Source organism: Silene latifolia, chromosome Y, assembly GCF_048544455.1.
Source record: "Silene latifolia isolate original U9 population chromosome Y, ASM4854445v1, whole genome shotgun sequence".
NCBI lineage: Eukaryota > Viridiplantae > Streptophyta > Magnoliopsida > Caryophyllales > Caryophyllaceae > Silene > Silene latifolia.
In genome coordinates this window covers 159,040,061-159,066,574 of record NC_133538.1, presented here as the reverse complement: position 1 = coordinate 159,066,574, position 26,514 = coordinate 159,040,061, and the positions used below count along the sequence as shown (strand labels likewise).

General features: G+C 37.3%; 1 protein-coding gene across 2 annotated transcripts; it reads right to left on the bottom strand.

Annotated features, from left to right (window-relative positions):
* LOC141633798 (mannosyl-oligosaccharide glucosidase GCS1-like) lies at window positions 1-23,584 on the bottom strand. Of its 2 annotated transcripts, XM_074446202.1 has the most exons (22): window positions 23,159-23,584; window positions 23,007-23,080; window positions 20,107-20,358; window positions 19,278-19,452; window positions 18,548-18,634; window positions 18,105-18,173; window positions 17,890-17,986; window positions 17,250-17,332; window positions 15,003-15,110; window positions 14,415-14,533; window positions 14,208-14,315; window positions 14,050-14,123; window positions 13,652-13,777; window positions 13,380-13,447; window positions 12,408-12,554; window positions 12,131-12,181; window positions 11,782-11,838; window positions 2,815-2,961; window positions 1,624-1,715; window positions 1,379-1,488; window positions 635-698; window positions 1-540 (listed from the first exon to the last, which is right to left on the bottom strand). In XM_074446202.1, the coding sequence occupies exons 1-22, from the start codon at window positions 23,447-23,449 to the stop codon at window positions 378-380; spliced, it is 2,562 nt and encodes an 853-aa protein (XP_074302303.1). In that variant the 5' UTR covers window positions 23,450-23,584; the 3' UTR covers window positions 1-377. The 2 variants fall into 2 exon arrangements, with proteins under 2 accessions (XP_074302303.1, XP_074302304.1); XM_074446203.1 differs by lacking the exon at window positions 20,107-20,358 and having other exon boundaries at window positions 23,159-23,553.
* Window positions 23,585-26,514: the final 2,930 nt, after the last annotated feature.

The window sequence follows — 26,514 nt, the reverse complement described above, 5'->3', positions numbered from 1 at the left end:
TGACAATAATACGCCTTTCTCTACTAGCAACAACTGTATGTTTACATCCTCTCTGCAACCATGCACATTACAATATTGTGCATTCTTGCCAAAAAGAATTGATGACAGGACCTGTAGGATCAAACAGACTACATCTATATAATGCAAGTTTCAAGAAATATATTCATCATGGAAATTTAGCAACAGCCATGGTACGAGGGCCTCAGAAAGCCAGGTGCATCAATTGAGCATCCGCTAAAAAAAGACGATATAGATGACCGAGGCCCTTCTAGATAGACAGTCCATAACTGTCAAGGTGTTCCTAAATCTAGAAAACGTTAAGAAAGATCGAGCATGGCAGAAATATCATCCAGACAATGTCACTAAACGCTGCTTGATCACAAGTTTGATATGCTCCACCCATCGTTGTAACTTTCTGCCATGATGAGTAAAATAAGTGACGTCCAACCAGTGAATGGGTGTGCACCTTTACCCTTCCCGGTCTTTTGATCATACTGTTCCCACAGGTAACCAGTTCTGTAATAGTTCTGGACAACGTTTCTGCCAAGTGAACAATAATAAAATGAAGCATTGGAAGATAAGCTAGTCAAGCTGGCACACACATCACAGCTAGATTGATGTATATAGTGAATACCTTATTAGGTTGGTTCTTAAGTCCTTGTATATAGTTCTAGCTCTCAGTTTATATGGCCCATCCGCTGGAAAAGGTTAAAGGCATATCAGTATATCACAAATGACACACCCATGAGCGCGATATGTAATTATAGTCACGAATGACGTTAGATAAAGTACTAAGTTGATTTTAAGATAAAATTCCAAAGGAAAAAAAACAGACCATATATATACTTAAGGGGGTGTTTGGCTGAGTGTTTTGAAAAAACAAACTATACTCGAGGCATATCAGTATATCACAAATGTCACACCCTAAGGGGTGTTTGGTTGAGTGTTTTGGAATAGATTTGGCCCATTTCAATGTTTGGTTGCCTTACTTTGGAATGGAGTTAGATACTTGATTCTTGCTCCATTCCTCCCGCCTAGAATCTCATACTGGAAGAACATATTTTACCCGCATCTTCTTCACCGACTTTCGTCCCTGCTCAACTGGTAGGGAGGGCAGGGCTTTTGGTCTTTTTCATGCTGTCAAAGAGTTTCCCAATCATGGTCCTTGCTGATCGGATCATCTAATATTTAAATTCGCAAAGTCTTTTCTTCAATTAAATTTTAAATTTAATTTAGAATGAACCAAAGTGCGTTCAAACTCGTGCCACTAAAGTGGAATTTGTGAAACCTCACAACATCAAAGTGGAATTAACTCAAACCTTAAGGCACCAAAGTAAGATATTTCTAGAGATGTATATGCAAAATCAGTACAGTGTACCTTCAGAGTAGTATTTGAGAGAGGAGAGAATCATATAATTCATGTTCATCCAAATTGTTCCCCTCCAGTAAGGAGGATCATGCTCTTTGTTGCGTTTCATGTATACTGAGCTGGAGAAAACAAGTTAAAACAGAATGAAGATCTGAAAAGCTACAGTGGAGGGGAGAAGTATTAAATAGGCAGGAAAAGATATAAATTCTTAAACACCAACAAAAAAATACGTCACTCTGGAGAGTATATTGAACCTTGTTTTAGCAAGGGAGCGAATCCCATAATCACTCCACAGTATGCTCTTGTTAGAAATTAGGTCAAGTTGTTGTTCTAAGATCCTTAATTCCTGTAACAAAGCATCAAGTATTAGACTAGTAAAAGCATGTACAATAATGTAGTAAGAGTCCGTGTGCATAGTGCAACTGTGCAATCCTAGGCAACTAGTGGTATCCTCAAATTCTTACAATAAAATCATCTACAAGAATTGGATGTAGTTAGGAGAGGTCAGTCATTATTTGAACTCTCATGTATTATTAATAGTATATTAGTCAATTAGGCTCTCACTAGTATAGATCCGTGCAATATATAGAGTTTTACATTATGGTGTATTACTTATAAATTTTTAATTTTTATTATATTAGTTAACGATTTTAAATTGGTAATTCATTATTTGTCACGTTTTCCCTTCTTTAAATTTTATTTAAGAAAGAAAATTGAGAGTCAAAATTAATAAAGAGAATTAAGTAGTATCATGAAAATATTTTTCACATGAAGCTAAATAATATAGTTTTATAATTTTTCGCTAACAGCAACATTTTTAGCCACAGCCTTTTTATCCTAAAAAGTGAATGCATTTTTTATTCAAAAAAACTAAAAAAAAAAGTCTAAAAGCTAATGGTTTGCACGACAAATCTCAGCATTGTGAGTCTGTGACCTTGTGAATAATATTAATATTTCAATTTAAAGAATATGCCAAGTTTTAGCCCAAATATGTTCATTGAATAGACTACAATTAGACCCAATTTTAGCTTGGGTGTTTTAGGCAGAAAACTTTTGAGCTTCTCCTAATTTTTGAAGTAGATAAGGGATATTACGCTTTGGGGATATGATCTGATAACACCACACCACGGCATCTCTTTTGTGAAAGGGATTTTGAATTTGTGGGGTGTTTGGAATTGAAGAGAGGGAGTAGAAGAAGAAGCAGATATTTCTAAGAGTACGAAGTACTGAAGTAAGAACCAACATCTTCTATGAAACATAAGAATTTCCAAGAAAAGAGTAAGTGAGGGGGCACTAACATGTAAGATCATAGTTCATGACAGCAGAGCTAAGCAAAATTGAATGCATAAATTGGAAAAAAAAGGACGCATCTAATCTCATGATAGATTAACCGGGGAGCACCTTGACCTCTAATTTCCGAACCACCAAGAAAATGAGCAACTTACAGGCGGAATAAGTTTTCCCATAAATGGAAAGAGGCTCACATAGCCAACATGAGGTACAAACTGCAGTTTTGGCATTTCCAGAACCTCTCGTACCATCTCTTGACTAGCATAATTTCCATTCATAATCAATTGTTTGTGTAAGCGAACCTACATAAAGATTGTTAGAGAGAGGTCAGTGAGTGTGAATGGGTGTGAGAAACCCCCCTTTTCCACAAACAAGACATGATTGGCAATATAAACATCACGCATATGAATAATACATATATACTGCCAATTAGTTAATGTTTTCTCAAGGGTTTCTGTATTGTATTTGTTTTAGCACAGTGACAGAACCCAATATTTAAATTAGTATCCGGCAAAATAGCATGTACTCTTTTCCGCTTGATTGTAACTTATGTTTCTATCATGGAACATATCCTTTTATTAATACCTAATCCAAAGATTTTCAATTCACCGCCAACTAAAGTTAAACCCAAGGGAAAAGCAAAAGAAACATTGAAATAATGAGACAAATGGCCATCTGCTATAACCTTCACCTTTTAATTTCTGATGGTTAGGGTTAAATAGGGTACTTAAACCTAAACCCACCAAGAGAATCCATGGACCAAATGATGAAATAAGGATCAACCCTTTGCTTTTCTTTAACTTCCATGAGTTGTCAATTGTCATAGACAACAATGGGAAGAGCAAGTCATAACAAGGAAGAAGTTGTGGTAGTAGTAGCCAGAAGAGAAGAAAAAGAAGATAGGAAACCAAAAAAACAATAATTTACATCACCTCTTTTATTTTACTTTTTTATTTGAAGAAACATTATGCTAAAAAATTAGTTAAAAAAAAGGAAATGAGGAATAAACATCCTCACAAGAGAGCAAATTATAAATTATTTTCCAAGAACTAGTAGGACACGAGAACCGAAGAGGCAAATCGCCTTAAAGACAAACCTGTTAGTCTATCTTCGAATACTTCTGTTGTTGCTGTTAAAGCTAATTTGGTTGAGTCTCGTGGTCCGTCCAATTATGAGAAGTTCGAGGGTAAGGGTAAGGCCAAGGTTGGTCAGGGCAAGAACCAGGGTCGGGCGGGTCGGGTCATACAGGTCGGGTCAGAATACAGGTCGGGTCAAATACGGGTCGGGTTAGGGTCAGAATATAGGTCAAGAAATAATTTATAACGCCTTTTTTTAACGATTTTTTTAATTAAAAAAATACTCCCTGCTATTCACTCATTTCCTCCCTCTTTCCGTTTTCATGGTAGTCTGATTTTCTTCCCTCTTTCCTTTTTTGGAAAGTTTTGTGTGGTCCAAAATCAATTGTATATGGGGTAGAGTGTTTTGTGTGGTCCAAAATCATTTTCTTATTTCTTGTGCAAAATCACTTAGGAGACCTATGGACGCACCAGTTAGGAGGCTGGAGACTTGGAGAACAGAAAAGGTCCCTAGAGGCAGAGGAAGACCGAGACAGACATGGTTGAGAGTGATAGAGCACGATATGAGAGTTCTGGGGCTTGAGGAGAGTATGGTGACGGAGAGGGCACAATGGAGGGAAAGGATACATGTGGATTTTTAGTATTTGATGTTTTTTGACAGATTTAGTGTTTTTATTTATTTATTTAATTTAAAGAAATTAATTTATTTATTTTTCTCTCATTTATTACACACTTTTTCAACAACCACTTTCTTATAGATTTTACCTGGTTCATTCCGGATCCTTAACTCTATTTCGGTTTTTAAAAATCGTTTTAATCTTTTCTCTCGATTTAAATTTTAAGTTTTTATAAAAGAAAGACGGAATTCGATTTTAAAACCCCTAAGTTCACCTTGACTTTCCATTACATTTTCGCTCTCCCTTTTGTTTTTTACCTTCCCCTTTTTTATTCGCATTTTGAGGCGTGCGTTCACCCATGGACGGTTCGAAAGGATGATTCATGTCAGCCGACCCCAAATCATTTTGGGATTAAGGCTCTGATGTTGTTGTTGTTGTTGTTGTTGTATTTCTTGTGCAAAATGAAAGGGGAAGAAATGAGTGAATATGAGGGAGTATTTTTTAAAAATGTAAAAACATATTTAAAATTAATATTTTAATCATATTCAATGTTTTCATTAATTATATTGACATAATTATTAAAATAAAGTTTTTTAATTATTATTTTATTATTAAATATTATAAAAGTTATATAAAATTGACTTTTTTTTGTGTTTGTAATTTTAAGTAATAAAAATATTTATTTTTTAATTAATTTTGCAAATATAATTTATAAATATTAATATTTTAATAAAAATTTTGATTTACCTCTGACCCAACGGGTCGGGTCTCGACCCTAAAATAACGGGTCATTTCGGGTTCGGGTCAAACGGGTCGTCGGGTCGAAATTTTCGGGTCTTGACCCTAAAAAAACGACGGGTCAGTTCGGGTTTTCGGGCGGGTCAGAATTTGACAAGTCTAGTAACTCTTTATGTGCATTGAGGCAAAGGCAAGATCTTTCTCAAACTCAACTCGGGGAAAACACTTGCTCTCACTAATGTTTTGTTTGTACCCTCATAGCGTCGAAACCTCGTGTCTGGTGCCTTATTGAACAAAGTTGGTTTGAAACTTGTTTTTGAGGCTGACAAGGTTGTAATGTCGCGTAATGGGGAATTTGTGGGCAAGGGTTATCTGTCTGGGGTTTTATTGGGGTTTATTTGTATTGAACACTGATTCAGTTTTTAATAATACTGCTTCTACTTCTACTTATATTGCTGAGTCTATTGATGTTTGGCACGGTAGATTAGATCATATGAATGTTGACTACATTAAAAAGCTTAGAACTATGAGTTTAATTCCAAGTTTGACGAGTCAAGAATTCTCTAAATGTGCTAGGTATGTTGAGGCTAAATTTACAAAGAAACCTAGTAAACCAGTTATAACTAGGAATACGACTCTTCTTGAGCTAATTCACACCGACCTAGCTCACTTCAAAAATGTTGCAAGTAGAGGTGGTAAAAATTATTATGTTACTTTTATAGACGACTGTTCGAGATACACCCGTGTATAAATGCTTAAGGCTAAAGATGAAGCAGAACAATCGTTTATAAGTTTTAAGAATGAAGTCGAAAACCAACTTGACAGGAAAATCAAAAGGGTAAGGTGTGATAGAGGAGGCGAGTATAAATCAAACTATTTAGCTCATTCTAATACATGAGACTAGTCTTACTTACCTCATTCTAATGGAGTAGAGTCGAATGGAGTAGCTGAACGTAAAAATAGAACCTTAAAAGAAATGATGAATGCTATGCTTTTAAGTTCTTACCTATCTCACGATATGTGGGGGGAATCAATTCTTTCGGCTTGTCATATTCTTAACCGTGTATCATCCTTTAGAACCGTCCATGGGTGAACGCACACCTCAAAATGCGAATAGAAAAGGGAAAAATGAAAAACAAAAGGGAGAGCGAAGGGCTATCCTCCTAACCTCAGCTTTGGAAGGGCTACCCTCCTAACCTGAGCTTCCTTAGGGTATGAGGGTGTTTGGCTAAAGTGGGTTTACCTGACTTTAGGAGACCTACCGTTGGACCGAAAACCTATGATTGTGTTTTTATTGGTTATGCTCAAAATAGCTCTCCTTATCGATTCATGTCTTTGAGTGATCACTCTATATCTGAAGCTAGAGATGCTTTATTTTTTTAGCACGTTTTTCCATTACAGAATGTTGGATCATCTCCTAGTTTACCTGTTACATCTAATGATATCTCTTCACATGCTAGTAGTAGCACTTCTATTGATCATATTGCTGAACCTAGAAGGACCAAGAGACCTAGATATCCAAAGAACTTTGGAGCTAATTTGTATGTGCTATGAGTTTGTTTCAGCTTTTTTAATAGAAGATGATCCAAAAATGTATAATGAGGCAATGAAATCTATTGATGCTAATTTTTGGAAAAATGCTATTAAAAGTGAACCTGATTCTATTGTGTCTAATCAGACTTGGGAGACTTGGGAGTTGACTGATTTACCTAAAGGTAGTAAACCCATTACGAGTAAATGGATCTTTAAAAAGAAAATGAGACATGACGATACAATAGAAAGGTTCAAAGCTAGACTTGTGGTGGTTAGAGGTTTTACACAAAAGAAAGATTGACTATTTTGATACTTATTCTCCTATGACTAAAATTTCGACTATAAGAACTCTTGTCGCCTTAGCTGCCATTCATAATCTTATTATTCATCAGATGGATGTTAAAATTGCTTTTTTGAATGATGAACTAAGGGAAGAGATCTATATGTCGCAACCTGAAGGTTTTGTGGTTAAGGGTCAAGAGAATAAAGTGTGTAAACTGAACAAATCACTATATGGTCTAAAACAAGCACCTAAACAGTGGTATGAGAAATTTAAAAACACTTTGGTAAGTAATGGCTATATGGTTAACAATTCTGATTCATGTGTTTATTCAAAAGTGATAGAATCTGATTGTGTGATTATATGTCTTTATGTTGATGACCTGTTAATACTTGGTAATAATTTGGATGTAATAATTAAAACCAAAGATTTTTTGTCATCACAATTTGAGATGAAGGACTTAGGAGAAGCTGATGTAATCCTAGGAGTTAAGGTTATTCGAAACTCTAATGGAATTTCTTTAAGTCAATCTCATTATGTGGAAAAAGTGTTGAAAAAGTTTAACTGCTTTGATGAAGTGCTTGCTAGAACACCCTACGACGCTAGTATACCTTTATGTAAAAACTTAGGTAAGAGTGTTTCTCAAGAAGAGTATGCTAAAATCCTAGGTAGTGTGATGTTTCTTATGAACTGTACTAAACATTAGAATGCTTTTCGTCGTTTACTAAAATACCTAAAAAGAACATCTGATTTATATTTGAATTATAGTAAATTTCCTGTTGTGTTAGAAGGATATTGTGATGCAAATTAGGTTTCAGGTAACGATGAGATCTGTCCTACTAGTGGTTATGTCTTCACTATGGGTGGAGGTGCTATGTCGTGGAAGTCTACTAAACAGACTTGTATTGCACGCTCTACCATTGAGTCGGAGTTCATAGTTCTTGAGTTGGCAGGACAAGAGGTTGATTGGTTGAAAAACCTACTAGCAGATGTACCAGTGTGACTCCGGTCTCCTTATCACACCTATTGGTGTTGCTAAGAATAGTATCTATAATGCGAAGAAACGACACATTCGAATCAAGCATGTTGGAGTTAAAGAACTCCTTGACAATGGAGTTATCGCTTTGGAATATGTGAAGTCTGAAAGCAATCTGGCTGATCCCTTTACTAAGGGGTTGACTAGGAGACTAGCCGTTGAGACGTCGAGGGGAATAGGGCTTAAGTCCTTAAGTCAAGAGTGACTAGGTCTCAAGCTTCTATTCCTATGGCGTAGTATGATTCATAGCCTTAACGGTGGTGCTTTTGAGACGCACTTGATGAATTATACACAAGGTTGGACTTATGTCCTTAATGGCTCGTGTAAGAAGTGCTATTGAGAAGCACTTGAGCCACCTACGCAGGTGTGATGATCATAAAGACTATGAGAAGTCTTGTGAACACATCTATAAGAACCGAGGTAAACGCGTGGCTTTAAAGAGCGCATTGCACTTTGAAATCGCGGAACGATCATATTTTGAAGGTATGAACAATGTTAGCCTAAGGGTGTTAATGAGACGAGACAGCTCGTGAGCAACTCGAGATCGGCTCGATAAAAGCTCGGCTCGTGCGAGATCGGCTCGAGCTCGGGCTCGACTCAAGAGCTTAACGAGTCAAGCCGAGCAAACGCTAGCTCGGCTCGAAAAGCTCGTAAGCGGCTCGAATTTGTGTGATTATATAAGATATTGCTCATATTTTATAAAAGTATTTTATCTTTGTTATATCTTTGTATCACATATATCAAATGGCTCAGCGATTTGCCAAATATTTTTCTTTTTTTTGGTGGAATGTGAAATTCTCATTAATAATTAAGACTTGAAGTACAAGACACCAACTTCATCATACAAGGTACAACAAACATATTCAGCTATCACTAAATTGACCCAAGCTAAATCTCTACTTCGTAGGCGCTGAACCTTCAACAGTCTCAATCTACCCCTCACTCTTTCTTGTAATCTTTTCATTATACAATCAGGGTGCTGCACTAGTCCCTCAACTCTACACTTGTTACGAGTTTCCCAAATCAAATAAATCAGACTAGAAAGGATAGCCATGATGATCTTCTTCTTCAACAAAGATTTACATCGCCATTTCAGAGCCTAGGTGATAATGTCCCCATGCCAATCAATGCACAGCCAGTGCCTGAGCTGTCCTAAACACCTAGCACTAAAGCTGCGATCAAAAAACAAATGCTCATGTGTTTCAGGTGCCAAGCCACATAGATAGCACAAGCCATCATTGATGACACCAAACCTCAATAACCTGTCCTTAGTCATCCGCCTGTGCTGAATAAAAAGCCAACATATGAAGTTGTCCTTAGGTAAGCTGAGCCTGTTCCAAACCAGAGGGAGCCACACTTCCTTACCCTGAGCATCAAGTAGCCAATTATATACCATATCTGCAGAATACGGTTGAACCAGCCAATTATTGCTCATAAGCCCATTGATCAGCTTATCCTTAACCTTGCATATCTGTCTCCATGTCCAGCTGGTAGAAATTGAAGGAGTATAGCACCATCAGTCTGCTTGCTTTATATAAATGTGGTGAACCCACTTCACCCAGAGACAATCTTTCTTGCTAGCTACCCACCATATATATTTGCCAAGCATTGCAATATTCCTTAGATGGCAGTTAACAATGCCCAGACCAGAGACCAGAGATAAGCTCTGCAAATACACTCCACTTTGTGAATGACTCCTTTTGGCAGTAGAAAAATCCTTGCCCAATAACTGTGCAGCTAAGTTAAGACAATTCTAACAAGAACCAGTCTCCCTCCCAGCATAACTGAGATGCTTAGCCCCCCAGCTCCTTATCCTTTCAACCATCTTCTCAACAAGCTTATTGCACTCCAAATTTGACAGCCTCTTGTATGAAATTGAAATACCTAGGTATCTGAAAGGGAACTTGCCCTTCTGAAACCCAGATAGCAGGAGAATATCTTCAGCCACAAGGTTATTCACACCATTCATGTAAATATCTGATTTAAACTTGTTCATACAAAGACCAGAAGCTTCAGAAAAACTCATAAAAGCCCTCATAATTACCTGAACAGATTCCTTATCACCTCTGCAGAAGATAAGAAGGTCATCAGCAAATGCCAAATGACACAATCTCATTGCCTTACATAGAGGATGGAACCTAAAATGGGGTTTTAAGGTCACAAGGTCAAGGATCCTAGTGAAATATTCAAGGCAAATATATTCAAGGCATATTTGCCAAATATTTTACAGTTAACCTTCAAGCCTTGTTATTGAAAATATCGGAAGCAAAATAAAATAAAAAACTTAACCATTAAACTCGAGCTCATCTTAAAGCTCGCAAGCTGCGAGCACACTTTTTACAAGCTCGGGTAAGCTAGAGATCGGTTCGAGATCGAGTTTTGGTTCTTGAGCACAAGCCGAGCAAAGTCAAGCTCGGGCTCGGCTCGGCTCGTTAGCACCCCTATGTCAGCCGACCCCAAATCATTTTGGGATTAAGGCTCTGATGTTGTTGTTGTTGTTGTTGTTGTTGTTGTTGATATGTGTTGTGGGGGGTATCAACCGAAGCTCAGTTAGATATTTCTCTCGCTGTAAGTAAGTTGTTTCCTCATTTCACTAAAATGTCAATTCAAATCGAAAGATATTGATATCGAAGTATCCAATCCTTCCTTTACCCAGATTTTTCAATTCATGGATTATACAACCAGTTGTATATGTTGTACGGTGTAGAATTTGAGCTTTGTGATAAAGTATCCGAGCTTTATGTTAAATAATATGAGCTTTATTAGAAAGTATTGAACTCATCCATTTACACATTAAAATCATGAACTTTGAATTAGCTCAGAAAAAATACATATAAGCTCGGATTCTTATACCTTGGTTGTATAATGCTTATGGTACAAATGGATGTATAATCCTATTTGTGCAGATTTTCTCCTTTGTCTCTGGCGCCCGTAGTGGGGGATTGTTGGAAATAGGGGCTTCTTGAGCCATTTCTATTTTTTCCAATTGTCCCACATTGGTGAGGAAAAGAGAGTTTTATGGGTTTATATAACTCCTCTTACCTTACACTATCACTAGTGGGTCAAGGGAGCCTTTTGTAGAGGCTTGCGAGGTGCTTAATTCAGCTCGCACACGCGCGCGCCGCTGCCCGAGCCCGGCCCGGATTCGGGATTTGGGATTTGGGATTTGGCAATTGCCTGCAGCGGGCTGTGCCTATCTTTTTGGACCTAAGACTTGTGTTGTTTGAACTGTCTAAGTTCATTCAGTTGTGTTTAACAACCCAGGTTAGTGGGTCAGAGTAATGCTCCCGGTTTCGTTTGACTGCCGCTAATAAGGAGCACGTTTTTTGCTCTCTTAACTGCATCAGTTCAACTAAAAATACGAGTCTCACTTCAGCTATTAAACACACAACAATCTGATCTTCATCTCTTCTCTCTTTCTCTAATATAATTTCTGGGTAAAGAGATTTCAATCGTTTCAATGCTCTCAGTCTCGAGTGGGCGTGCCTGAGTGCAGTAGTGTAAATCATTGGGGAACTACCGGTCAATTGTTGATCGCCACCACGGTCGTACCGGAAAATAGTTTTCAAGCCAGTGGCTCTCTTACCACGTCACTACGAATCGGGTTATAATTTTCTATTCTCTCTTTTTCATTGTTAGTGCACTTTCGTGATCACACACCACACTTCCAAAACCCTCACACAAAAACTAAAACAAAAATAGTGCAGTAGTAGCTAGTTCATTCTACCATAAAGCAGAAATTAGATTAAATGAATGACAAACAGAAGCACAATAAGTCAGGGAATGATTAGGATCTCGAATTCCTTATCATCTGCGGTTTACTAAAGAGAATATATGCATACTCTTTCAGTGTGGTTTCCAAAATCAAAATATGCTCCATAAGCCTCAGCAAAATGCATCTGTAGAGAAGACAAAATGAAAAGATAAAACCGAGTCATTTTATATAACTTCCCTAGAAGTCTACAACAAAGCCCAAGCAAAAACATGTTGATTAATTTGAGCCGGATACTAGCAGACCATTTCGATAAATTCTTGTCAAACATACAGAGGACAAGTCCTGTAAAATGTAAATAACTCTAGCTGGTGAGAAGTCCCCTCCCCCCTTTCTCCTTCAAGTCTTCAACCCAAAGCGCCAATCTTACCTATTGTGAACCCCCAGCTCTCCCTGACGAAGTAATAAAGATTACGAACCTTGTTGAGAATTTCAAAATCTGACAAGTGTTGAGCCATTAAACCATACTCCTGCAAAAAGTCATTCATAAGCCTTCGTGATCAAACTAGATAACGAAGACGAAATACTAAAATTACATCTGAAGAATCTTCTGTATAAATACAGTTGGGATGGGGTCAAAGATGTATACACCGTGACTATATTACAGAGGCAATTCTGGTAAATCAAGTGATTCATTCATTCATTGACTGATCAAACAGACTAAATTGTGAAATTACAATCTTTATTACTTCATACCTTTCCTAGTCCATGATTTTCAAAGAGTTTAACAATTGTATGCAAGCAATCTGCAGCAAGAAGCATCCAACATCTAAGGTCCAAGTGTCGTTCATCTTCACTGGGGTGGGAAGCACGTGGATAGTCATCTAATCCAGATGACAGTGACTGCGCGGTTCCAAAATAAACTGACATTATTGGTTATTTGAAAAAAAAAAAAAATGTGCATAGACGGTATTTCCATAGATGACAACAAATTGTCCCGAGGTATGACAGGCTTGGAATCAGTTACTTCGTCCGCTTTGTCAACTTTGTCTCATTTAGGATAATTTAAGGCTAAAAAAGCATAGCCGAGCCTTCATAAGAAACGTTTCAAAAAATTTCAAGATAATAACCAATGAGGACAAGTTGCTGAATTCGCTTAATCCCCAGCAAATCTACGTCCGTATTTTCATTCATATCATGGTCACTAAGTTTTTTTTTCTTGATTGAAAGTTTGTCATCCTCTACGGACTACGGTAACTACACAACATGCTAGCCAGAGGGGGAAACGGTTGACAAATTGAGCGATTCATACATTCATTTTCCCAAGGGATGTAAATGGAACCCCATATACTAGATTTTTTACCGAAGAATTTAATACCAAACACAACTCTGCACCCCGAATTGTGAATGTGGCATTTTGTTTTTCAAATTGATTGCCTGGACAAGATCTACAAAGAAGTTCAGTGTGTTCCACAGGAAACGACTTAGTTAAGTCTGTTCTGTAACTGACTAACATTCAACAAAGGAAAAATTTCAAAGACATCAAAGAGGAAATGTAAGCCTGAGATCCTAATGGGCACAGACAGAAATTCCAGCTACAGAACAGGTTTACCAGAGGTTAAGAAAACGGTTATCAAGAGAAATGCACATAAAACAACTCAGACAGATTCTGAAAATAAAATGAACTGCATAGATGAATAGACAATAAGTGGATAGGTTATGTCATACTTTTGGATTCAATTCCCGAATAGAAACATTATCTCTACCATGCCAAAAGTAGCTGTTAGGCAGCTTTCCTGCAAACAAAGACAATTTTTTCATCAAGGATTTGTCAAATCTTGAATACATTTGTGTATGATAACTTGATCTGAACATGAACGCATAAAGTAAGGATGCAATGACTTACACGAGTATGCACGCGTACATTCGAATAGAAAAGATGTAGATCCCACACAATGCAATAAATCATTGCAACATAAGAAAAGAGCAAAAATAAAAACCTGATTGTGACGAATTGAACCATTTAAACCATGCATCAAGGCGAATCAATGCACGATCCATGAAGGATGAAATCTCACTGATTTCAGCTGCAGTAAATTGTCCTGTCTGCATTCCAGAGACAAGATCTGGAAGAGATGTCAGTCTGCTGAATAAGATTGTATACAGCAGCAAATGGTTTCTACATCGGAATATTTTTTGGATAAATGGAACGGGATTTTATTAAATACGATTTTATTCTTTTGGCACATATTAACCTTCATTACCGATAACACATGTAATACATCTGACAGATAGGACATTTCTGAGTTCTTAAGAGCAATCCAAAACCTGTATCTTTCTATTATTATAAAAGAAATTTCAGTTCCCATGTTATTATTACTGAATAATATAAATGTACCATGTAAAACCAAAAACAATGTTGGAGGATTGCCATTTGATGGATACTGGAGAACAAATTCTTCAGGAACTTTACTGCAGGATGAGCAAGTCATTATTAAAATTTTTGCCACTTACTGAATTAAGAGGTCGCAAAACACTACAAGGAGTAGCAGTTACCTTGAAGCTTCAGCCCCCAAAATCTGTTCACGTGGGATCCAACCTTCAATATTCATTAGATCTAACCAGTGGCCAATGATATCCAAGCATATACGAATATCCCAGCGCCTAAATCAAAGGCAACAATGGCAGATACGAGGGAGTTAGTCAGTACTCTCTTATGCATAATGTAATAAGATGAAGAGACAACTGAAATATGTATCCCACCAGACCAGAAGTTGATGAAAACCTTCGTCCCACAAGAAACCCCTGGGGAAGAATGACCGACTAGGAACAGCAGTGTACAGCTCTGCTGGCCAGTACATAAGAAAGTCATCACCTTTTATCTGCATTGGAAGAATCTAACATTCAGAACCATTATCATTCCAAAAATAATGACAAGAAATAAGAACAGCAGCACTTAGGTCAGGAAGAACTGAGAGTAAGGCATACTAAAAGCCTACAACCACTATGAATCTATGATCAAGAGTTTAATAATAAAAATAAAAATAAAATAAAGATGATTATAAAATGCATCCTTCCAGTAGCCAGACACAAATATCAAACATGCATAGACAGCATTTTATTCATACTGTACAAAAGTTCAATAACAGATAATGAGAAAATACAGTACTCATTCTTTAAGTTGACAACATGTAGCTGATGAGTATCCAAAAGATCCCTTTTTTTATAGACGTATAATTCGTCATTAAGTATTTATGTTGAATGTACTAGTAGTTCCTATGAATAAGAGTGCACGTCTATAGAACACTCAAATAGCGACAAATTGAAAATAAATAAAAGTTACCAACATACACCAGAATTACTTGGCACTGATATTTTTGACTGGCCATAGAAGTAGCCAATGCCACCAAGCAAATTTGAAATAGCAGCCTTGCCAACATCAACAGATTCGGCATCAACCTGAATAATATAAGAAAAAGGCAATGATGACCAACAGGAAGACATAATTCATCATAAGAAATCACTGGAAAATAAATTTGTAGATGATTACACATAACCTATGCAACAATCAGTCAACTTTTTTAACTATTTCATGGTGACATACAGCACACCATGACTATCAAGCCTGTGACACATTTGACCATCCTAAATGCCAGGCTAAGGATTCAAGACGGTCATTGGAAAGCATCCAGGGTTCAGCTTGGGACCCAAATTGAATGTACAGATTCTCAATCAGTTAGCGCTCAAAGCAGTACCAGCAGAGTTGTACAATCATATTCACTACTTTCACCAATGGTTCATTTTTCGCAAATATAAATCAAAATTGGTCTTACCCTCCTACTAGAAGTCAATTTTGGGCAAAAATAAAGATCATTCATGATTGATTTTCCGTTGAAAATGGTATTTGCAATTGTCATTAGGTTGACTTTTGTTATTTTCTATCAACTAATCTTGTTTGAAATTATAACTGGAGTGCAACGTTTTGACAAGCTACCTAGGCCTGATGTGAGGTGGTCTAAATCTCATCTGCTAACAGGTGACGGTTACTAATGTTGCAGAAAATATATTTGTCTCCAGGTACGCAACATTACTTTGAAACGCCATTTGAATCCAAACAAAGAAATAGTCCTGCCACTCGGGCCATTCAGGTCGGTCATGGACTTATGGGGTTAGGTTAAAGCGGGTTAGATTTTTGTCTGGCCAATATTCAGATTCGGCTCAGTTCAGATTCTTGTCCAGGTCAGGTAGGGTTCTGTTGGGGTCATTAGCCAGTCAAATTATCAACATATATTTTATCTTAAATATTTGTTTGCGATAATTCCATGCTAAAACAATTTCAGGTGGATTTGTTTTAGTTCGAAACTAAAACAATTTAAGATGAATGTGAATTTGGTCATACCTCCACCATTATTAAGTTAGTTACCGGGTCTTCCATTGGGTAGAGTCAGTATTGGGACATGGGTTGATTGTATCGGTTGTTGGGTTGTGAACAAATTAGAATGTTATGGGTCATCGGGTTAACCTCGGGTCAAGTTGAGATGTTTTTGGTTCACTCATTTTTTGGGTTCCATAGGGCCAGGTTGTAAGAGATAAATCTATCTCATATATGAAGAGTTGTGTCTCTTCACTAATTTACTTGAAACGTGACTATTGTTGTATAACACTATAACCTACCTTGTATAAATAGTAAATGTTCCATTAGTGTAATTCATGCAAATCTATCAATAAAATCATTATATTTGTGTTATATCTTCACATGGGTCGGCTTTTGTGAGCTCTATAGGGAATTTGCCAATCTACAGGCAAATACTTCAGTAAACAACCCCAAGATTTCTTTTCTAGAGCACTTAAATAAAATGAACCTACAAGCATTCAATGCCTCATATTGGGTGCAAACACTCTCTACTAACCAACTAAAGTTTTTATGATCCTCGACTTTTTTTTTATTACGATAAGATTCTATCTTGATAGAATTTAGTGTTAATAAATAGAGTCTCTTGAGCCGCGAATGATTGGATCTAAATTAAAAGGTCGACTCTGCCTAAGACTAATCAATGTTGACATTACATGGATGCACCTATATAATGTGGTAAAATTTTCAACAATAAGAGCCTGAACTCCACTTGTAAATAATCGAGGAACATGACAAGTTTAGGAAGATTAGGAACCACTAAAGGTACTAAAGAAACAAGAACAACGACTACTAATTCATCCGCTGATATATTTTGAAAAAGTGAAAGCAAAGTGATAGAGGTTTTATGTTATCATCTAAAAAGTTAATGGGTAAAATATTTGTAGTTGGTTTAATGTATTTACCAAAAATAAAGTTACAGACTAATCTGTATTTGCAAGACAGACATAGAAATAGGCTACTGAGAGTACTGATGTGAGTAAAGCTAAAGCAACAGTGATATTTATGTCATTCAAGGGTGCGGCTAACTCCCCACAAGGCAACAGTATGATTTCCCAACAGAAAGGGCCTCTGACCAATTAGAAACCAAAAAAAAAATCCATTAAAGGGAATCCAAGGGGCGATATTCTTCTCATATTTGAGTTATGACAAAAACGATTAAGTAGAGCAGGATATTCAACTGATACCTTCTCAGACAAGTTGAAACATGTTTGAAATTTGTCCTCAAACTCATTCTTTTTTTCCCTTAGCTTCTTGGTCAGGGATTTACCTGCATAATTTATTACATCAGCTGGTTAACATTTACAATAACGAACTCAAAACTATGCAACTCATCAAAATACACACACCTCAAAGTAGCCAACAAAATACATAATTAACTCTATTCATCTTCAAAGTTGTGTTTATGGCAAACAAAATATTGTGGAAGACTTTACAATTTTACAAACAGAAATGTGCAGATTGTTTCAAGTTAAATATGACAAAAAAAATGACAAAAAGGTAACATTTATCCATTTAACCCGTTAGCATTTCTCAGGGACTTACAGTTCCGACTTCCGATGTTATTAATCTTAACCAAACAACCAGTGAGATCATTTGTCTATTGCAGGCTTGCAGTGACCTTAGAGGATGAAAAGTGAAATTCATGTTTTTCCCCTCTTGTCGCCAGAATTAGATTAACAACTAGATATATGTCACAGAGCACAGTAATAATTACCTAACAGATATATGAGCATATAAGTATATAACTATATATGACTGCAGTACTTTCATAAAATAGCTAGCTTGAGATAATAATCATCATCACCCAATAAAAAAGGAACCCACCTGACAGTCTACTAATGCGTTCTTCCACTCTCGAACTCTTCAAGTCAGTACCTGACACAAAAGTGAAGTCTGCTCCGAAAGGAAATGTTGCAGAGATCTGCAGAACTTTCAATCAGTAAGGGTCATGAAAGTGGCAACCTGACAAGCCCTGTCACATTAAGTAGGCAAGTAATTAAGATATATTTCTTCAAGCATGTTCTACAACAAAATATTACCTGAAAGACAGCAACATTTGAGGAATGGCCAGAAGTGTCTGGAAGCTCAAGACGGCCAAAGTTTCTAATCTGCCATGAAACAGAGATAACTCCAATAATATCAATTATAGTCACCTAAGAGCAGATAAGGACCACACTGAAGCCATCTTATCTCAGGCCGAAGCAAAAATTAATCTTATAAGGGGAATTTCAAGCACTAAAGAGTATAGTTTTGAATTCAAAACCTCGTGGCCAAAAATTCACCTAAAAGCACACACCTTTACCTATTTAGCCATCAAATGAACCAAACAAACTAGTGCACAGGCAAAGACAGCATCTTGTTAAAAAGAAAAGTTTATTTTACCAACTGCATTGCTTTTATTGTAAAAAAGCCTGCAGGTACAGACAGGTACTTAAAGCATTTTCAATGCCAATTATGATTCAAAATAAAAGAAGAAAACTACCTGATGTGCAAGATCAACTTGAACAAGGTCAGACAAATTGTGGAAATTTGGTGTACTGAGACCAGAGTAGTGAATTTCCACGTCGTTCTGAAAAGGAAAATAATGTGCAAGTGATCAGTACACTATTCAGTGCTTGTTCATTTACTTAAGGAACAGCAGTGTTCAAGAAAAGCATGGTATAACTTCAAGACAATACACCCATATAAACAACTTGATTACATATGCAGATTGTCTTGAACACTTATTTGTCAATTATTTCAAGAAGCACGTTGACAATTGATGTCCATATTATCTCAAACCCGTGTACAGTCAGTTCTATAGAACAAACCAGATCGTGATGGTCATGGAAAAGTGAGAGAAATACACTGCCAACATATTAACAGACAGCGGCATCAAGATTGGAAGCCCATCACAAGTGATTACTTACAACAAGCTGAAAACACGAGATTTACAATTTGATCCCTGACAGTTTTCACCATGCAATTGATAAGAGAAGCTACGAAGTTGTCTATTTCATGTTTCTACTGCAAGCAGCATTGCAGCAACCAATTCTTTTTCTCATTTAAATGGTTGTGCCATGGATATATGAAACAATATGAAAATGACCAAAAAGAGGGGAGGGGGGTACAGTAAAAACAGAGAGCAGAAACTTTAAGGCTGAAATCAGCAGAGGAGAAGAGGAATGGGAAAGAAAAGCAAATCAGAGGTTTGCTCATTTAGAAGCGCATACTGTTGATTGTAAATGCAACTGCCAACCTCCAACATCCCCTCTTGAGCCTGAAGCCAATAGAGAACTTTCGCGAACATCTAAACTATCCCTACTCAAATTGATATCGTTTGCATCTTCATCAGCCACATAAAAGAACAGATGACCAGTTTCCATGACATCTACATCTGGGCTTAACCTGTCAACCAATGAAAAAATGAAAATTGCAGAAAACTTAAGACGTAAGCTGATAAAATTTTCATCATCTAGCAGCTTATTACATGCAGAAAACTCACAAGTAATGAAGAATAGGATTAGAGAATATGATGCTCATCCAAAAGACAAACACAGCAAATTAATTATAGGAGCCGTACAATAAATATACGCTTGGATGCACATAGAGCAAGCACTTTTCTTTTATACGAGCATTAAAGACTAAACAATGGCTTACCACAGAAAATAGCAATTCATCCCTTACCCACCAGTTATCTCAGGGAGTAGGGTAAATCATACGTCAATTAGCTTAGGATTCTCCTCTAACACATGCAGATATTTACCAACATTTCCAACAAATTAAGAATCACAAATTCAAATCCAAGTCACCTAAGATATCAATAATTACATTTCAGATAACTGTTTCAAATAACAAAGGTCAGAGGCATATAAAGCTTTAGAGTCATGGTCTAACTACACAAATTACCATTATCTTAGATGATGAAATCATCTTTCAATTGCAACTCAAGCTTTGCGTTCCAACCAAGTCTATTTGAATAACAAAAATCAGATAAAAAATGATCATACTACACACAAAAAAGAAACCATCGAGCCAAACGTGGAAAGAAAAGACAATTACTTCTCACTCTGCACATCAATGCGGACAGCCCAGTCACCTCCATAGCCACCACCCTCCACCTTTGATTTCACAAAATTAGTCTCCAAAGTCAGCCCATTGTCAACGATAAGCTGTCGTCCATAATCTCGTCCATTGTGATGAGTCCAACCATAAGTGCCAAGGTCATCAGAATCTTGGCACACGTGTCGCATATGATACCGTCCATCTTTCACACCAATCCACATTAATCCAGCAATCAGTGACTTTGGTGTCCTACCAAAAAATTCACTTGTTATGTATTCAAATGCACTAAAATCCAACACAAGCCTAACTTGCAGTTGCAACAGAACGGCAAAGGCCTATCTGAATTCAAATCATGTTAAGGATATAATGCTTGATTAATCGAAATTCATTTTTGTAGCTGTACTTTGAATTTCAATTTTCAATTGGAAGGAGTGAAGGACAACAAGCATTTGTAATTACTGAATGACAACGGAAAGTGAATTGATCATCAACAGATAATGGTCTCTACTCCAGACTTTTAGTAATAGTAGTTACACAGAAAAAAATTTAGAATTCAATTGATATACAATTTTTACCATCGTAGAATCATGATCTACGTGATATTGAAAACAATAAATTAATGCAGAATACGAAGTATCAATTAGAAAGCACTTGGTGCAACTGTTCAATCTAAGGATGGATAGGTTGCAATTACTAAAATTCATGTTGAATGGGGTGAAGAAATTCACCTAGGATTATAGCATAACAACAACAACAACATTACCCCAGTGCCAAAATGGTTCCCGCAAATTGCGGGGTAAGGGGGGGTCGGATGTACGCAGCCTTACCCTTGTGTTAGCAACACAAAGAGGCTGTTTCCGAGTGACCCAAGATGAAAATTGCGTCGAGAACTACACCGAACGACCACTACTTCACAAGAGAAAGAAGCGCAGCCACTTTAGTGAGCCATTTTGCTTTATTCCATCATAATCCAGAACCAAAGAGTAATGAATCTTTGGCTCCATTGGAAATATGGAAACACCTAGGATTATAGCATAAAGCAATAAAAATAAAGAAGACTGAGATGAGGATGGGCTCGTATTTCTTACTGAGAGCAAATTTTCTGGAAAATTATGTTAGTGTGGCTACAGCCCTTATATAGCCACTAGAGAATGGAAGGGAGTATAATAGTGAGAAAATGTTACTAAATTACCCTTCATTATATACCACCATGTAAAATGATCTGTGTCCTAAAGGACCATATTTGCCTCATAGGAAGGAGTCAAGAAGCATGTTGTACGTGAGAGACGAGGAGATCCCTTAGGTTGCAGGTGAGTAATTCCAGGTCAAGTCAGTTCCAAGACGAGCAAGTGGCTCTTCAAGCCAACAGGATCATAGACAAGGATAGTGCCACCTTGATTGCGTGTGACAGATTCACGCAAAAGAAATGTTTTCCTCGCCTCGTAAGGTACTCTCCATGTGCACCCTTCAGAATTGAGGGAATCAACATTTTGTCGTGGATCAAACATCCAAGCAATTGAAAAACTCATACTATACTTGGAGAGAGACCTTTGTAGTTACTCCACTCCTTTATGTTTAAAATCTGAACTAGTAGCGACCTGATCAGTATATATTGTCTTTCGTGGTGTTACAACACACCACACGGTCATATGTCACCCCCTTATAATCAACCTTAAGGGCACAAAACAGTTTGGGCTTGGCAGTTAAATTCAGTCGGAAAGCTCTGCGTACAAGAATGTGATACATTTGACAGAAATTTTTCCCTCTTCATACTGCCAGGACCACTACCTTTGTATAATGATTAATTCTATCATGGATAACTAGAGCAAATGTACTACCATAACTGTTGATGTGGCTATACAGTACCATAAACTCCAAGCTTGTTTAACATGCGCACAAAAGTGTTAGTGACAATACCCTTTAAGTAATGATATCTTCAGCTACCAGCCTTGGATCAAAGACCTTCACTTGTGCCACTATTTCCTTAGGACACTCGGCAGAATCAGACTCATGTCTATTAATCAAGACTTCATTATATCCTTCAAGTAGCACTTCTAGGACTTCCCCACCACGATAAAATATTTAGGTAAGAAACGCCTTATTTGTCCCAATCAAAAAGACAATTATGCCTATGCCAAAAGACTACAAGGTTGGGCAAATTCCTAGTATATGTTGCATTACATTATCTTCCTCACCCCAAAGTCACCCTTGTCCTCAAGTAGAGCATTTTTTTATTTCCCCACCCCCAAATACAAAAATACGTACCCATGAACCCAAACTTGCAAAGAGGAAAATTAGTGTCTGCGTCAACGTATATTTCTGAGCAAGGGTCAGCACTATTGGTGTTGTCGCATTTTAAAGTCCAGGCATTTCGTCAAACAAATTGTGTGTGTTCAACAACATGACTTCAGCTATCAAATTATGTCCAAATGCACCCCAAAAAATGCCATGTACCTCATCACCCAAAAGCTCCAAAACTACCAGGGATTTAGCAACAAAATGAAAACTTGGAACTAAATCATTGCAATAAACTGGGTGTTCCGAATCTTTGTTAGTGTGTGAGCTTGTGTATATCAGAATTTGGACACTGACAATATTGAATTTAAGCTCACTGGGTTAATGTCTACACTATCACTTCACTTAAGAATTTACGTTGACAATGTTTGTTAGCAGTATCTGTACAAGCCTACAAATGATACAAAATTTTCCGCTTTCGATTGGAACAAGAACATTTTGCTTGTATAATAATAAATGAATTAAGCTTACCAAGTTGATCACTAACATTACATAACTAGACATAAAACCTCTCGAATTTCAAACTCAGTGACAATCAAAGTTACTACTACTTCAATTCATTAAAATTGCAAAAACAAAAAAGATGTAAACATGAAATTCACCTTGCACGAACACCGAGATAAACGTGTGGGCGATAAGTTCCCCAATATAGACTCTCTTTATGATCCCCTTGAAACTACAATCACCAAAAACATCCGGTTAAAACGCAATCGATAAATGAAATTTATACAAATGTAGAGATGATGAAATAAACCTGAGGAAGGTCCATTAATTTAGGAGAAGGAAGTGGAGTTATAACTCTAGGTCTCGAACTCGCGTGACCGGAATTCATGGCGAAATAATTGTAGATGAAGTATGAAGAAGTTACGAAGATAAAAATGGCGGAAATGAGAATCAATTGAAAATTGAATGTGGATGTTGTAGAAGATGTGCGAAATTTGTGACGATCTTTGCGAAGTTTGAGATTAGATTTGTTGTGATCATCTTCTGTGTCGATTGAAGGTTTCGGAGTGATACGAGCATTTCTTCTAGAAGTTCCTGCCATGTTTAAAGGTTTCAGGAGGAGGATCAATTCAGTAATGCATGAGAGAAATGGACAAGGAAAATGTGGAGGTGACCGTCATTGATGAGAGACGATGAACTAACAGTGAGGAGGATTAACCTGGGGTCGACTAGATTTATTTAAGTTGGATTTTTTTACCATAAACTAGTTGTTGCCCGCGTCCTATCGGGCGCACGACCCCAATTTGGAAAATCGTTTGGATGACTGCATATGTAAGCATCCCAACCGAGATGGATATTGTCTAGTCTATGTATGCAAGTAGTAACCATACATTTTTTTTTGAAATAAGATATCTATCTATCTATATTATTAAAGGAAGCTTTTTTCGAGCGATTATAGAGAGTCCAACGTTTTAGAAATTGTACAAAAAAATCTATCTATATTATTTAGATATGATTAATTAATATCTTAATATTATAGGTATTATACTCCTATTAGAATTTTTGTGGCATAAAGAATAAAAGATCATAAACGTAACCAATAATTAAAAAAATTCAACAAACCTATACCATATCAAACATTAGAACTAAATTTCAACAAACCTATGCCATATCAAACGATAGAACTTTATTGTATATATACACTCCATCTACGTACAAATCTTCTTCATTGAAAGTGTAAAGCACAACATGTTTTTCTCTTCTTAGTTATATATTCTAATCTTGCATTATATTTGTATTAAATGAGGGTTAATACATTATCAGATTCAAGTTTGCTTTGTTTTAGTTTCTTATATGTTTCATGCTCAGATGTAGTTTTTATGTTTATATATACTATATAACGTAGTATAAAGTGTAATCTTCAAAACGTTATCATTTTATTTGCTTATGGTATTGATATCGGTTTTTGTTTTTGTTTGCAGCACAATTGCGTTGATAGAGTACAGAGTAATTGTACAAGTTAGGTATGTTGAGTAAATTACTTTTACTATAAAATTAAATTGTAGAACAACTCTGTTGGAAAGTATACGCAGGATATAGTTTAGAGGAATAGAATTGATGATTCCATTAGCAATAGCCCAAAGGCTTTATATAGTTACAATGATATAATAACTATATCCTATAAATTAGGCTAAAATATCGTAAGTGATATGGAAAATCGTCATTGCTATCAACTAATTATTCCGTAATATACGGATCATATATATTGCCTAATACCTCCCCTCAAGTTGGAGCATGGAGATCAAGAATGCCCAACTTGCGGAGTAAGTAATGAAACTGAGTGACACCTAAAGGTTTCGTGAAGATGTCAGCCAATTGCTCGGTGGTGGTCACGTGACAGGGTTGAATGAGACCATCTGTAATAGCACCGTGAACAAAATGACAGTCAATTTCAATGTGTTTTGTTCGTTCATGGAAGACGGGGTTTTGTGCAAGATGCATGGCTGACTTATTATCGCAGAATAGCCGTATAGGAGTTGGAATGGAGACACCCAAACTAGTAAGCAGACTTTTGAGCCACTTGAGCTCGCATAGTGTAATGGCCATGGAGCGATACTCAGCTTCGGTAGAGGAGAGAGACACGGTACGTTGCTTCTTAGTCTTCCAAGAGATTGGGGAATTCCCAAGAAACACGTACCAACCAGTGACACTTCGACGGGACAAAGAACATGTAGCCCAGTCGGAGTCGCACCAACCTGAAATACTAAAATCGCTGTCACAACGAAGAAGTATACCTTGCCCCGGGCTCCCTTTGAGGTACCGAACAACACGCAGGGCGGCGTCCATATGAGACATACGAGGTTGATGAAGAAATTGCGAGAGAACATGAATAGCGAAGGATAAATCAGGGCGGGTTATGGCCAAATATACCAAGCGACCAACCAACCTCCTATAGCGCTCAGGATCACCAAGCAAATCACTTTGATCATCGGCCAAGTGGACGTTGGACTCCATGGGAGTGGAGGCCGGTTTAGCACCCAAAAGACCGGTTTCTGTAATGATGTCAAGTACATATTCATTACTGGTTAAGGAAGATTCCTTCTGCACTACGAGCAACCTCAAGTCCTAGAAAATATTTTAAAGGACCCAAGTCCTTCATATGAAAGCACTTATGCAAATATTCTTTAAAAACGGAAATTGCAGACCCATCATTGCCAGCTATAACTAAATCATCAACATAAACGAGAACATGTAAACACACCTCGTCTTTAGAATAAGAGAATAAAGAGTAGTCGGAATAGGAGGGAGAGAAACCATAGGCACGAAGGGCACCAGCAAGCTTAGCAAACCAACACCGAGGGGCCTGACGAAGGCCATATAAAGACTTTTTCAATCGACAAACCTTCCCTTCATGTCCCCGACTGAAACCAGGAGGGAGCTTCATATAAACCTCCTCAGCTAGATCGCCATGTAAAAAAGCATTGTGAACGTCCATCTGATGCAATTCCCATTTTTTAATAGCTGCAACGGCAAGAAAAGTCCGAATAGTAACCATTTTGACAACTGGGGCAAATGTCTCACCATAATCAAGACCCTCAACTTGGTGATTACCAAAAACAACTAGTCGAGCTTTAAGTCTCTCAACCGAACCGTCCGACTTGTATTTGATTTTGTAAACCCAGCGACAGCCAAGGGCTTTCTTGTCTGAAGGTAGGTCAGATAACTCCCAAGTGTTATTATTTTCAAGGGCAGTAATCTCGTCTTGCATGGCACGACACCATCCGGTGTCACCAATAGCCTCCTTAAAAGAAGGTGGTTCAACCCCTGCAGTTATAGCTGCGAGAAAATGACAATGGCGAGTAGAAAACTTGTCACAATTAATATAATTTGCTAAGGTATAAGAGGTACCTGAGGGCGATGAAGGCGAAGTCGGTGAGTTGGGCTGGGATGAACTTTGAGTTGTATCAAGAACATAACCGCGTAGTCGAGAATTCGGAATTTTTAACCGACGACCACGACCCGGATCGATCACGGGTTGTTGCTCATCCGTGGGTACATTCAGGATTGGGCTCGTTAGCGGTCGCTTATGGGAAGTGGGTGGTCGTATTGGGTTCAATAGCGGGTCGCTTTCGAAGTGGGTCTGTTTCATTGAAATGTACTCAACGG

Coding starts and splice junctions, on each gene's coding strand:
- LOC141633798 (XM_074446202.1), bottom strand. CDS start 23,449: ATGGCAGGAACTTCTAGAAGAAATGCTCGTATCACTCCGAAACCTTCA. Junction 12,182..12,407: donor AAAATCATGGACTAGGAAAG/GTATGAAGTAAT, acceptor GACTTTTTGCAG/GAGTATGGTTTAATGGCTCA. Junction 2,962..11,781: donor TTGGAAACCACACTGAAAGA/GTATGCATATAT, acceptor ATCTTTATGTAG/GTTCGCTTACACAAACAATT.